Source organism: Catharus ustulatus, chromosome 3 (genome assembly GCF_009819885.2).
Source record: "Catharus ustulatus isolate bCatUst1 chromosome 3, bCatUst1.pri.v2, whole genome shotgun sequence".
NCBI lineage: Eukaryota > Metazoa > Chordata > Aves > Passeriformes > Turdidae > Catharus > Catharus ustulatus.
This window is the reverse complement of record NC_046223.1, coordinates 38,942,578-38,956,637: the sequence shown is the minus strand read 5'-3', so window position 1 is coordinate 38,956,637 and position 14,060 is coordinate 38,942,578. Positions and strand designations below refer to the sequence as shown.

General features: G+C 38.7%; 1 protein-coding gene across 2 annotated transcripts in view; it reads left to right on the top strand.

The window, feature by feature from the left end:
* Nucleotides 1-14,060, top strand: part of PRKN (parkin RBR E3 ubiquitin protein ligase) — a 702,734-nt gene that overhangs the window by 676,457 nt on the left and 12,217 nt on the right. For both annotated transcript variants that reach the window (XM_033056630.1, XM_033056631.2), the window contains exon 10: nt 10,431-10,517. In XM_033056630.1, the coding sequence (XP_032912521.1) occupies nt 10,431-10,517 (87 nt within the window). The remainder of the gene's footprint in view (nt 1-10,430; nt 10,518-14,060) is intronic.

Sequence of the window (14,060 nt, the reverse complement as noted above, 5' to 3'; positions counted from 1 at the left end):
GCATTTCCTGAGAACACAGAGACACAGAAATCTGTTCATTGTTTTATGGTCTCCCTAGTACATAAACTAGATGCGTACTTACAGTTCTAAAAAGCAAGTGCTACAAATAGGAGATAGCCTGAACCCAATAAAACACTTAAAACTGCACCACAGTTATCCCAGATACATTATTTATGTTATTTTATTTGCTCGATGGTCATATTCAGAAGGGTGTTCTTTTTACAGGGCTTCAGCTGTTACCAGATTCAAGAGTAGATGCAATGCCCTTGAAACAAGGAGCACCCCTTGCTCCTTTTTATGTGTTCCAGTGCATCTGAATACCATTTCTTCTTTATGAGACTCTCTTGTCAGGACTGGTTTTGTGTGTATCAGCTGTTAGTGACACTGGACTGGATCATAGCTGTTGACTATGATTTTTAAAGAATCTTTTTCAACTGCAAAAGCTTAGCCAAGCCAGCTTGTGTCGATTCCTGTGTCACTGCTGCCATCTTCGGGAAGTTTTCAATATTGCTGGGTGGGCTTTTTTTAATGTCGATGAATTCCAGCAAGCAGGAGATGAACAAAATATGTACATCTTGCACATTGTTACAAGAACACAGTCCGGATGGCACAGAATAAAAGTTTGTATGTGGGGTGCCTTCATTCCATTAGGGATATTTTAAAAAACATGCAAAGAAAGAAGTGTCCTGATTTCTATTGCAATTTGGTGTGAATTAAGCACTGGGTAATTTCTTAGCTCTCATCAGCTTCCCAGCCGGCGTGTTCAGTAGTTCATTTCAAGAACCACATTAATGAAACCATCAGATTTCCAGGTCTGTTTGCACATATAAATGTGCAGCTAGATGCTCAAATGCCCAGGGCATGCATGCAGAGCAGCAGTATTATCATATGGAAATAGGTTTGTTGTACCTTTTAAGGGCATATTAATAGAACTCTAAAGCTGCTAAAGCCACAGGCAGTAAAATTCATTCCTCATTACATTCCTTATGCATTGATATATGCATACAGCAACAAAACATCTTTTTCAAACCTGAAAGAAGTGATATTTTAATGTAGCTTTCAACCAGTTTGTTGAAAAAAAAAAATCAAGTTTTTACATCACAGTTGTAGTGTTGCATATTCTGCAGGAAAAAATAGCCACTCGGTTATACTTGTTATAAAATGCATTGTCTCACCTTTTCTAAAGGCATCTCAAGAAATCTATTATTTTCCCTCTTTGCATCCTAGTTCCTAAAAATAATGCTTTCTTCCATATAAAATTTCACTACTTCTTTGTATTCATTTGAGTGATGACAACATACACTCTAGCTTTATTCTCTTTACAATGTGACTCATGCTCTGACTTTATCTGATCTGGGGTGAATAGTATATTGTTCCACTGAGTGACAGAGGATTTCTACCACCATAAGTGGGGGAGACACGTAGTTTCTGTTTTAATATATGCCCATATATATTACACGTTAGAGCTTTGTTCATATTTTACTTTTCTTTTTTCTTTTTATCCATTTTAAGTGAAATGCTGCATTCTTTTATGATCTAAAACAGGGAATTATAGACAGTAGATTACAAAAAGTCTTTTTAAAATCCTGGTTTAATACATTTTACATCTCCAACTGCTTTAAAATTGTTCCTCTTATTCATAAATTGTTAATCTCCTTATCCATTGTATCTAGTTTCTAAGACATTCCATTAAATTATAAGGTGGCAATGATATTGGGATTTTTTCAATGTTTCCTCATATAAATACTTTGTAATTTATTATGGAAATCATTTGTAGAAATCTTACATTAACCTGTATCCACTTTGCATTTTATTAGTCATCCAGGCATGAAATTGCTAAACATTATACAGTAGATAGATGTGATTAGGTGTCTGTACTACTTACTAAAGTTACTTAAATGGAAACAGATTTAAGTCAATACACGATTGTTTTTTCTCTCCAGTGGGACCAGCAAGAACCTAATACTTAATTAAATTCCTTTGTCATGTCTGTACTGCAGAGGGAAGTAAGGGATCTCTGCAGTTCTGCATCCCAAAGCAGTGCTGAAACCTCTACCCAGCATAATACAGCACCATGTAGAGAGAGTAGTCCAGGTCCCAAATACACTACAGCTGCATTAGCTACAGATTACTGGTATGGCTGTAAGACCTCCAGCAGGAACACCCCAAAGCTTCTCAGCAGTGCAACCTGCGAGTAGAGCCCAGTTTTTCCACCTGAAGAAGGAAAGAGTCTAGGCTACTGCTGCACAGAAATGAGAAGGCAGAGGAGAAGCGGGTACAAAGGAATTAAGAGCAGAGGAGGATGAGTAGCTGTGACAGCTGGTCCTGAAGGAGGGGTCAGACTCTGTGGCAGCAGCTGTTTCTGGGGCTAGGAGGAGCTCCTCAAAGTAGTAATGTTTAACATCTGAGGTCTTGTCAGAGTCCCTGTAGCATGACAAGCTAGAAGCCTTGCTCTCTCTGCTTGCTGTCCACAGCTCTGGCACAGGTAAGTAACAGGACACGAATGCCTTGCAGGGTTTAGCAGCCTGCTGCCATAGGCAGCTGCTTACTTTGTCTAAGCTTGTTTGGCTTCCTTTTCCAGTAGTGGTTTGGTTGGCATCTCACTGGGCACCCCTTCCTAGTGCTTCAGGGCACAATATTGTTCTGCTTCCAGTTAGAGCTGTGCAACTCTGCCAGGGCCATCTATGCCTGCTTTGACAACCAAAGCCGTGGTCTGCTTTGAAAATCATGGAGTGTTTGAACTCATTACTTGGGTAGTCAGCTACCAGGTAGATCATTCAGTGATAACAAGACATGACTCTCTTATGTGCACATAAAAGCACGACCAGCAACAGTTTTTCACACTTTCAGTATACCACATAATCTTGTTACTAACTCTGTTTTATGAGCTTTTTCTTATTTTCTGGGATGGGCTGCTAAGTCTCACATCTTAGCCAACATGGACAAGAACAAGATTGTGTAATACCCTTGTGTGCAGGAATAGTTACAGAAATGTGAAAAGAGCATTCCCTCTTCTCCCACAGAGGCCTAAAGTCACTTCTGAGAGAAGTATCTGGGTCTGACCCTGCTTTTTTCTTTTCTGTCTCTTGTCGCTCTTTGACTGCAAGGCAACAAACAAGGGAGCTGGGAAGCACAAATAAGATTGCCAATCTGTATAAATCAGCAATTTAGGTTTGGGGAAGTCTGGGACAGGTTTTTTGAGCTTATTCTGTCATTTTAACCAGCCCACCTTTTAGGTTAATGCTGCCTGATGTAAGGCAAGCTCCAGGACAGTATGTTTGACTGTAGGCACAAACTCTCCGGCACTCACTGAAGAGGCTTCAGATGTAAATGCCGTTGTCTAGATCTTAGGAAATGAGCCCATGGGTTGTTTTGCAGACGTCAGGAAGGAGACTTTTACTTTCAGGTTCCAAAGGAAAACATTGAAATCTTGATGCAATCCTATGCTTAAAGCTTTTTATGTTTATAGAAAATTGCCTCTTACAGTATTGATGGCAAATTGCCCTTAGATTGCAAAAGCTGCACAGAGAATGCAGCTGTATTTTTGAACCCATGTTTTGACAGATTGTCATGCTTCTCACAAAAGTTTGATTTTAGCTAAAATATGCATAGTAAATGTGTGTACTTTATTATAAGGAAAAAGACCAAAATTGCTCTGCAAGTACTACTATGCTTTGCAATTGCCTTATATCTGATAAAACTGGTGTCAGTAGGAATGAATGCTTTTTCTACTGTGGCATTTATCTTCATTGTAGTATTCTGTAACTGGCAATTGGCAAAGCCACAAATTCTGAGTAAACATAGCTACTCCAGATGGTAAATATTCTGCTTTTAAAGTTTCCTGCTGTAAGGACAAGAAATACCAAAAGATGGAGTGTGTGGATGATGGTTTCACATTTAGTTCTGGATATAACAAAATGCCAGAGGCAAAGTCAGTCCAGTATCTGAGATGTCTGGTTTACAGCAGCAGCATTACAAGGACTTTTGCAGAGGGTAGGGGGTGGTTTTAATTGACTTTGGGTGGAAATAAATAACAAAGTTCATAGTTTCAGAGTAAAAAATAGTTTGTGTTTATGAAGGTCCAAGCTCTCACCAAGATTCAAGTTCTGTCTTACTTGAAAGTCATGTGGCATGGTAAAATATTTTTCTGTGAAATCTGGGGTTTGGGGGCTTTTCTAGAAGAAAAATTGAAAATTCTGCATGTACTTCTCCATCACTATAACATAATTTGTACTTTGGAAAGTGCATTTGGAAACCACATTTTTCTAAATGGAAATGCTATAGAGACACAACTGGGGTCGTTCTATTTGTCACTTCCTGATGGCTTTGATTTCCCACAAGGCATGCTCATATTTCCAATATGAATGTTTGCTCCAGTCAGCAGCCTATAGTTGGGCTACAAAAGCTCATTTAGGATTGAAACTTGGTGCCTTATAATATTTTACATTTTCAAGGAAGTTTTTTGACCAGATGTTGATGTTGTCTTGTGAAGATAATTAATTTTCTACCTATCCAGTGTTTTGTTTATACTACTACTCAATAAAACATTCTTCAGGTTTAAAAAGTCTGGTAAAAACAAAAATCCTGTTATTCTGATAAAGAGCAAACAACTATACATTTTCTCTGTACCATATATTATTTGATTGTTGGAACTCAGGATAATCTGTGTGATTGGTGGTTACTTAGTTACACTCCTCCATTATATTTTCATTTACAAAAGAGGGGGAGGTAACGCATGGAAATAATTCACTGGTTACCTCTATCAGCAGAGTTTGACCTTATGAAACCAGAATGTGGCTCTTTAGAGGAATGATCTAAGATCATTTGGGGAGTCCAATGTCTAAAAACTGGAAATCTTCTCCTTTACTGCTGCTATGTGATCTTGGACAAGTGCCTTTAGTGTGGTTCCTCAGTGGCATTTAGGTACGCATATCAACTGAATTAAGATCCTCAAATTTTAGAGGTCTGTGCCCCAGGTTTTCTGCAAATTAGGCTTCAATCACTGAAACAGTTATAGCAGTCCTCTGTTGCTTCACTGGCATGCAATGAAAGAGGTTTTCTTACACTACCAAGATGTTCTGATGCTGTGGCAATCAAAGCTGCGCAAGTAGCTTAGAATGCTTATTCTGCTTTGATGTGTAATATAGAACCAAACTGGTTTTGAAGACGTAAAAATGTCTATTTAGTTCCATATGTGTCTTAGATTATACATGGCTTCTCTGGGATTCTCTTTAGGCTATACTATAGCCTTTTCACATTACAAGAGCACTTAAAGTGCATTTTCTGGCAGCTCAATAAATAATAGAATTAACACTTGTCAGCTGTGGTTTATTTCAGCCTTAGCATGAATTATAATGTAGCACTCTTTTGGTTTGTTTTCAAGCTTGATTTTAGAAGAAAGAGTGAGTAGATGCATTGATTTCTTGCTTACCTGAGAAAGAAGGTAAAAGTTTATCCACTGCATTTAAATGAAAGGTGGGATCTGTATTGGTTTTCTTTGTTCATACAGTTATGGTTTTTAAGAACCTTTGCATTGCTTGCATACTAGTTTTACTCCAGTAGTGATGAAGATGTTGATCCTGCCTGCATTCAGTAGCTTTAACTTTCATAATTCTCATCAGTAGTGGAGGGTCCAGACAGCCACCACTGAATGAGTGATGATAAAAAGAGAGACGATAGAAGTGTTTTTTATAGGATTTTACAAGTCAATATATTTTCGGTGACAACAGGTTATAGCAGAAGGAACTGATTTCATTCTATGATGAAATTACAGGTTTGATAAGAAAAAGTAATTGCACAAAATCAATTTCTTCAAGTCTTTTTGTAAGACCTCAAACTAGAGAGTATTCTGATAAGGAATTAATCACCATATTGCATCAGTAAAAGGTTTTAGTGGGCTGGGTTCCAGCTGATGTGGTTGGGGTCTGAGCAGCAGCATTGTCTCACTGTCAGGTCATGCAGTATGGATGCCTCATCATGCTTTTGTCTTGAGGGCATAAGAACTGGCAGATCACAGAAAGCAGTGTTTTCTGTAAAGAATCTATTCAAAGCAGAGTATTGGTAGCAGGATTTGACAGCAAACCTGTCAAGATTCAATCATCAACAGTGATTCAGAAGTATATAATAAAATTTTGCTGATGCAGCACAGCAATGATACAGATTAGTAGAATATAACTAGTGACGAAAACAAGACAATCCTCAGAAAAGTGCAATGAATATGATTTGGAGCTGGAGGAGAGAGGAAGGATGAATGGTTTAACCAGTGAGAAGCTTAGGATTTTCTCTGTTTAGGTTAAATAAGCTTTAGAGGTATCTTAATTACAATACCTAAGCACCTTCACAGGAAGAAAGTATGGGATACTGAAAGACTCCTTATTTTAAAGCTGAAACTAAGAAGAGTCAAAGTAGACATTAGATACAAATTTTGAAAGTGATTATGAAGACCCAATGAAACACTGTAATAGAGGTATGACTGCATCTTCCCTCACCTGATGTCTTTAATCTGGATGTGAATATTTGCTTTGGAAGACACACTTTGGCCAAAACATGATCTGTCTTCAGTACAAAGCCAACAGTGGTAACTATAGGAGGGAAGAAATAATAGTTCAGATTTCAACATGGATTGCAGAAGGCTGGTAAGAAATCTGGGTGTATGCTTGAGTTTTATTTCCACAGAAATCTCTAGCAGTGCACCTACAGTGCTGCAGATTAAACTTTGTCTTTGATTGCCTTACTGCAAATTTCCCTGGATTCTGCTATGTAGACACACGGAAGGAGGTCAGGGTGAAAAAGAAAAGGAGTATCTGAGTTGAGGAGTAACTTTGAAATAAAAGAAGGGAGCTCAAACTTGAAGCTTTGTTCAGGGAATGGGAGTACTTTACTGAAGTTAGAAGAAAGATAATTTCACAGTAATATTTATAAGCACTATAGGGAGATACTATCAGAGACCAAAGAAAAGGCATTTGCAGTAGGCAAGGGAGAGAATGAGGACTGTGGTGCTTAATCCAAGGGAAAGCAAATCTTTGAAATGTTGTGGAAAAGGAAATGGTAAAATCTTACTTCTAAAAAACCAAGCAGCATAGCATGCAAGTGACAAACTCATTTTCCTTTCATCCAAAATAAAAAATAAAATAATAATAATACTTTTAAAAAGGCTACATTCTGCTTCCAAACTTTAAACACTATAAATGGGCCAGTCAGAAATAACTGAGACTGAAGTTTCATTTTACGACCCTAGTTTTTGTTCAGCATCACTGCAGACATCATCTGTGGGGTTTGAATTCCATAGAAGTGACCGGAGTTTGGTCTGATTTTACCTTTTGTTTGTATAATCATAACCATAGGAGGATTTTAAAAATAGGATCTGAATCCCTGTTGAGATTTTTAATACCCCCTACTCTGAGGTCACTGGATTTAGGATTTCTGCTTGGGCCTATCTCATACATTTTTACAGATATTCAAAAGCCTGTAATAGCCCACACACAGGTTATATTAATTTCCAGTGCCTAAATCCCTAAAGTGCTTTGGGGATTTCCCTGCTAATCCTCTTTTTCAATGCAGGGGTAGGTTTGAACCTTTGAGATTTATTCTTTTTGTTGGTTGTTTTCCAACCAAAGAATCTTTCAAGGGTAACAACAGCAAGTGCTAAATGCATAAAGACGTAGAAAGTTTATCTGCTGTTTATATTATCACAGCAATCTGCCAGTCTTTTTTTTGGCACAAGAAGGAAAAGAAAGTATGACTATTATTAGTAATTACACTACTTATAGTAATTTTAAACACTTACTAATATTAAATTTATGCAAAAGTATTAAATCCTGACTGAACATCAAATCCTTTCCTTTCCAAGGGCAAAGTAACTGTATTAATATTAATGAAGCCATAAAATACAAGTTAACTGACAGCATTTTTGCAGTTGCTTTCTGCAACTGTATTTTGTTACTGAAAATTTATTGTATTTTTCATGTCTGAAAGTAAAAAATGAATAAAACTATCACAAACTGCTCTTTGTTGTAAGTGACATACCTTTTCTTTATGATGCATGCTTTGCCATAAAAAGGGAGTGCTTAATGCATTTCTGTTGGGATATGCCTATTTATTCTGACATACTGATCAGCCTCCGGGGTGTTTCTTTGCCACAGAACTGATTCTACATCTCATCCATTATCTAATAAGATGTGAAAAGAGTATCCTGTCTCACAAAAAAAATCAGGCTCTGTTTCATTACAAGGATGTGGCAGGCTCACTCACAGATTTACTTGCAGGATATACAGTTGTTAGTGAAAGGTCCAGTTATACACTCATGACTGTTTCCAATAGGCCTGTGGGGAAAACACTGGTAACATGGGTACTGAAGATCATTTATTCCAAAGGCAAGTATAAAATATGGCCTCTATAATGAGAAAATGCATTTCACATCTTAAATAGTACTGCAGGAGCTTATGAATTTTATTATTGTAATAAACACCAATGCCACATAAACTAGCCAGCCAGAATGTCTCTGCAAAATATATGCCTGGTTGTTTTTCTTCTCTTTCTTCATTATTTCTCCTTTACAATGTTTATGAAAGGTTTAACATTGTGCTTGCATGGGAAAAGAGAGATTGGAGTAAGAAAAGCCAGCTAAGGCATTGTGAGATAAGGCAGTGATAAAGCAAGTGTATACAAAGCACTATCAGACAAATGGTGTCAGTCAGATGTGCTCATAAGGAAACAGTCACAAAAGAAAAAGAGAGTGGGATACACAGTCGGAAATTCAATTAAACCTGGGCATAACCTTAAATGTTACGGGATAACAAGTCTTTAAGACCTTAAGTATGCAGATGGAAATTGAAAGTACCTCCCTCTACATGTTTCAGCAGAGCTTAGCACACCCAAAACTTTTGACCACTAATGTACTAATGCAAATCATTGCTGTATTTAAATGATGTTCTATTACAACAATGCATACAAGGTATCTCCCATATGAGATACCCCACAAAAAAAGCGCCTCCATTGTGAAGCTATTTGCTAACAACCACGAGTGAATTAACAAATCAGTGTTTGTTGAAGTAAAACAAAACATTTTAGATCATTGACAAAATAGAGGGAGAAGTGACATGGGAGCAAACAAGTGATTAGGTTTGATATATCTGTAAGTTAGAACACTCCCTGCACTGCACTGCTCTAAATTTCCTTGACTTTCTAAATAACAGGATCAATCCTTTTGGACTTGCACAATGCTTCTTTTCATAAAGGGAAGTTTCTTTAGCATGACAATAAAATATGATTTTCAGTGCTTCTTGGAAAAGGGAAAATATAGCTTGAAAGAGTTCAAATACAAAAGCTGGAATTACTGGCAGACAAACATTCTAGTGTCATGTCCTACAGATATCCTTTATTCATTACATGTGAATGCAGCTCTGTATCTAAAAATCAAGGCTGTTTTATCAGTCTTGCTTATTAATGCCAGTCAGAATGGCTTACCACTGAGAGATCTTTCAGAGTCTGGAGTTGCATCAAGAAAGCATAGCTTTAAAACAGCATAAGAGAGACCCATTGTACATTATTGACTTTTCCTCTTACCTGCAAGGACACAGAATTTAATTCAGCGTTGATGGGTCAAAGATTTTGACACATGTCAAGTCAGATATCTTCATTTTAGAGTTTAAAAAAAGGCATCAAACCTGATACATATGAGCCATTCAGGTGGCAGAGGCAGTCAGACTGAGGTAGGGACAATTGATTCACTTATCTGCAAAAGACATTACTTTTCAATGAAGAACATTACTTTTCTTATGTAAAAACCATGTTATTTAAGGAGGATAAAACCAGAACAACTACAAAAAATGCAATAAAGGTCTAGAGGTAGATCCCTAAACCCTGTGTTAAGTATCCTATCATTGTGTTCTTTCTATGGATTTTTTAAACCATCCTATAAAGGTCTATAGCAAGGATATAATTTCCTAGAAAATGGTATTTCATATGGCCCTTTATAAAGTGGTCATCCCCTAGCAAAGTCAGCAATAGTTTTCTATAGAAAAGGCATTTGATTCAGAGCTATGAATAGACTATTTCCATTAGCAAACACTATACAGCAGAACAGCTTTTTTCAGCCATCACCCTTCTTCTATAAATAGATTTCACAGCAGGAAAAGCACACCCAGAACTATCTAGTATGACTTTACATCCCCAAATGAACCATGTTGCAAAATCTCATTTTTAATAATGGCATGTACATGACTTCACCGATTAAATGTACAATAATAACAGCAAAAATGTTGTGTTAATGATCAGAGTGTATAATAAGATGCACAATTTGGAGGATTATGGGAATTTAATGGGAAGAGAAGGGCAAGGGATCATCTGTTGTATGACTCTTCATGATTGTAACCTGCTGTCTGTGTCCCTAATGTGTTTTTCTGACTGGCATGCTTTGGTTTGTTTTCCAGTCCGTGTTCTGCCGTGAATGTAAAGAAGAATTCCATGAAGGGGAATGCAACTCTCTCCTCAGCCCACAGGGAGCCATGGCCCAGAAGGTATGGATCTCACAGCTCCTGATCACTATCCCTGGCCCAGCCAGAGTGACATTTGTCAAATGGGTCCTAATTATAATCCTAAGTAAAAGCAATTATGTTCATGCTGAATTACTGCGGCCATCAGAGTTGCCAAATTGGCTTTGCAGCGAATTTCAGCCCCTTTGATTGAGAGTTGCTGAGTTCTGTCAGGAACACACAGGGCTTTGCCATCACTTGATAAAGAAAAGACCTTCCCCTTGGGCTTCTAGGGTTGTCTCTATTCAATGTGAACACTTTTGAAAGGCTGTGTGTAGTCTTGCTGCTTTTCAGTTTATTTTCAGTGCACCAGTCACGAAATCATGTGGGATTGAGCCAAATAACAGGACGTTTATACAGCCTATGCAGAAAATAGTATTGGTAATTTATGTTTTAGCTTACAGAAATAAAAAATAGATTGTCTAGGCTGCGAGCTGTTAGATGATAATTATTCTAGACTGGTCTATAATTTTGTAGCTATAGACCTGGACAGGAAATAGTTTTTCTCTCCTGGCATTTCTCTTTGTTTGAGATTCAAGTTTTCTTTGAAATGACTAAATCATGTAAACCACAGTCTTTCCAACTAAAAAAAAAAAAAAAAAAAAAAAAAAAAAGAGAGAGAAAGAGAGACCAAGAGAGAGAAAGGTCAGGAAACATACGCCCTTAAATATCTCACAGCTTGATGCCCAGGCTGCACTACTAGGAAACAGAAAACTGGTACTCAGATATCTGGCAGGTTTGATGCATAGAGGAAACAAACTCTGAGCCTCCATGCACGCAGGCCAGTGTGGCAGATAGAGGTTTGTGGGCAGGTGCTGATGAGGGCTTCTCGCATCCAGCCAGCTCTCAGGGATGTGTCCCAAGCTCCTGTAACTGCCTGCAGGCAAGCTCTGTCTGAGGATGGCTTTTGGGGACTCACTGAACACAGAGACTGGCAGGGAGCTGAAATTCCACTGGGAATCTTTGCCATTTGCTACCTGGAGATGGTTCATATGCCATCCTTTGCAGACCTTGAACTAGGTCATGACCTGTGTAGAGATTCTTCTCTTTAACCTTTCTTAGTGAAACTCTTCTAATTTATATAAAGAATTAGCAGTAGTTGAGACAGAATGAAACAGCCTGTACCCTCATAATCAGTCAGGGTTGACCTGGAACATGTGTATTGTATCAGACCCCAAATCCACCTACTTTCCCAGCCTCTAATGATTTGTGATGCACATGTGGTATTTTATGTTTAGTAGCTATCGGCAATTTTTTTTCCATGAATTTGTGCAACTCATTTTTGAAGCCATATGTATATGTAATAAGAAGATTTGAAGCTTAGCTGCCCTCTATGAAGAACAGTTTAATTCTATTTGCAATAGCCTTAGAGCAGTCTTCCGGTTCCCATTCACATTTATATTTTAAAAAAGGCAACATCAACAGAGACATTGAGAGGTGCTTAAAGCATCCAACAGCCTAGTAGATCAAGGTTCAATGTCTTCCCTGATTTAAAATGAGCTAGAACTTGAATACATCTCAACATGAACAGAGAGCTCTATATTCATTAAATTATTTATGCTTAGAGTTTTGCCTAGAGTACTAAAAGTTGTCATGGCATGTTAAAAGTGAGTTCAACAATGTTGGCTCTGTGAAAGCTAGAGTTCATGTAATTTTTATCTTCCAAGGCAGAGATAAAGGTATGCCAGGAAGAATCAGAAAACCACAGGAAGAAGTAATTTATTTTAAATATTTGAATATTGCCTCAGCTTTTCCTTATAACAATGGGAGCATTTCACCCATCTGATTCAATCTCACAGCACAATTAGACCTGTTAACTTAGCAGTATTGACTACTGTTGCAGTTCTAGTGTCATGCGAATGTTCTTGATGTTCCTGAAAAATTTCCTGTACTGTCAAGGAACTGTTCCAGAATAGCTAAATGATAGTGCCAGAACAACTCTTGCACCTATACAAATCAGATCCCCTGCACAGACAAGACCACAGACTATGAAGGATTCATTGAGACTCCAGTCTAAACTGAAGTTAACAGACTTAGGTCCTCCTTCTCTTCCCCTATAAAAGCGAGAGCTGCACTAATTGAACGTCTCCACGAGGCGGTGCTGCGCCACTGAAGGAATGTTTCCCTCCTTTTCCCGAGCCGGGCGAGCAATCGGAGCGGCAGCGGCAGCAGGACGCTGGTGCCATTCCGGTTTCACCCGCCCGGCATCGCTGCAGGGCTCCCGAGCCGGCACACAAACCTTTCGGGGCATGCTTGGAGAGCAGGGCCCCTGGGACAGTTCCCAGCTCTCCCTGAAGTTAGTGTCGCCATTTATCCACCGTGCTTTCAGCCTGTCCTGCTTGGCATCACCTGCCAGGTGCACGGGTCTGCGTGTCAGACCTGACTTGCTGTGGCTGCAGTGAGGGGTGAGGTTTGTTTTGTCTTTGCCCATGGTCTGTCTCAAGGTAGGAATAATGCACTTCCAGGGTTGTCTCCGGCTCATGTAATTTGACTCCTGCCTGGATCCCTTCCATGTCATTTATTTTATCAAGCCATCTTATTGCCACAAGTTCTGCCTGTCTGATTTAAGGCTCAGACAAACACACTGCCACTAAAGTGTTCCTCTCCAGAACAGGCGCAGGATGCACAATCAGTGTCAGGGAAATACTTCCAATAAGGAAATTGCAGGCTTTGCTTTAGCCTGTCGTGGCTGTAGGAGTGAAAGGACCTCTCTTGCCTTCACGTTTCTGCAGGTCTCTGATGTTCAACAATATGAAACACTGTGGGCAGGTTCAGGCCTAAGTAAAGGCATGGTAAAGGTGGCTCCAGCCAGATTTAAGTTTAGAAATAACCACATAGTCCCTGCTATGTACACCACAAAACAAAGATTCCTGGCTTCTTTTAATCTCACACATAGACAGTCTGTGCTGGTGGGGAGTCTAGCCATAAACCAGCTTCCTCTGTAAGTCCCATCTTAAAATTAGTCTAGCTTTCCTAGCACAAAACCTTTCTAGATGGTTTTCCTTTTACAAGGATAAGCAATGCACCTTCTTGCTCACTAGCAACTGGACAATAAAATGTGGCCACATATTAGATTTGAACTTTTCAGAATAGCTTCCAGGATGGTTTTGGTGCAGGACATGTTGATGAGACGCTGACAAGGTAAACTGTAATAACAATGACACTGATGTAAAAGTGGTTCCTATGTAAATAAGTGAGGCACTGAGTCATAAGTGTTTGGGGGGGGGGGGGGGGAAGGTAACACAACCTGGATGAAATGTGTTATTAAAAAGTATGTTTTAGAGTTGGTTTTGTGGACAAACTTTCTCCAAGAAGCTGCTGATTATCTTGTCCTACCAAACTCCTTAAAAATCCTGTCAGAACATACCTAGTCTTAGTCCAAGCCTTAATTCCAGCTAGTCAGAGGAGTCTGTTCTAGAAAGCCTGGCCCTGCAATCCATACAATCCAGTAAAATCTTAAATTTTACTAAAACTTTTTACCCATTTTTTGCACACAGGTCACAGACTAGATGGTGTAAATTTCTGCTA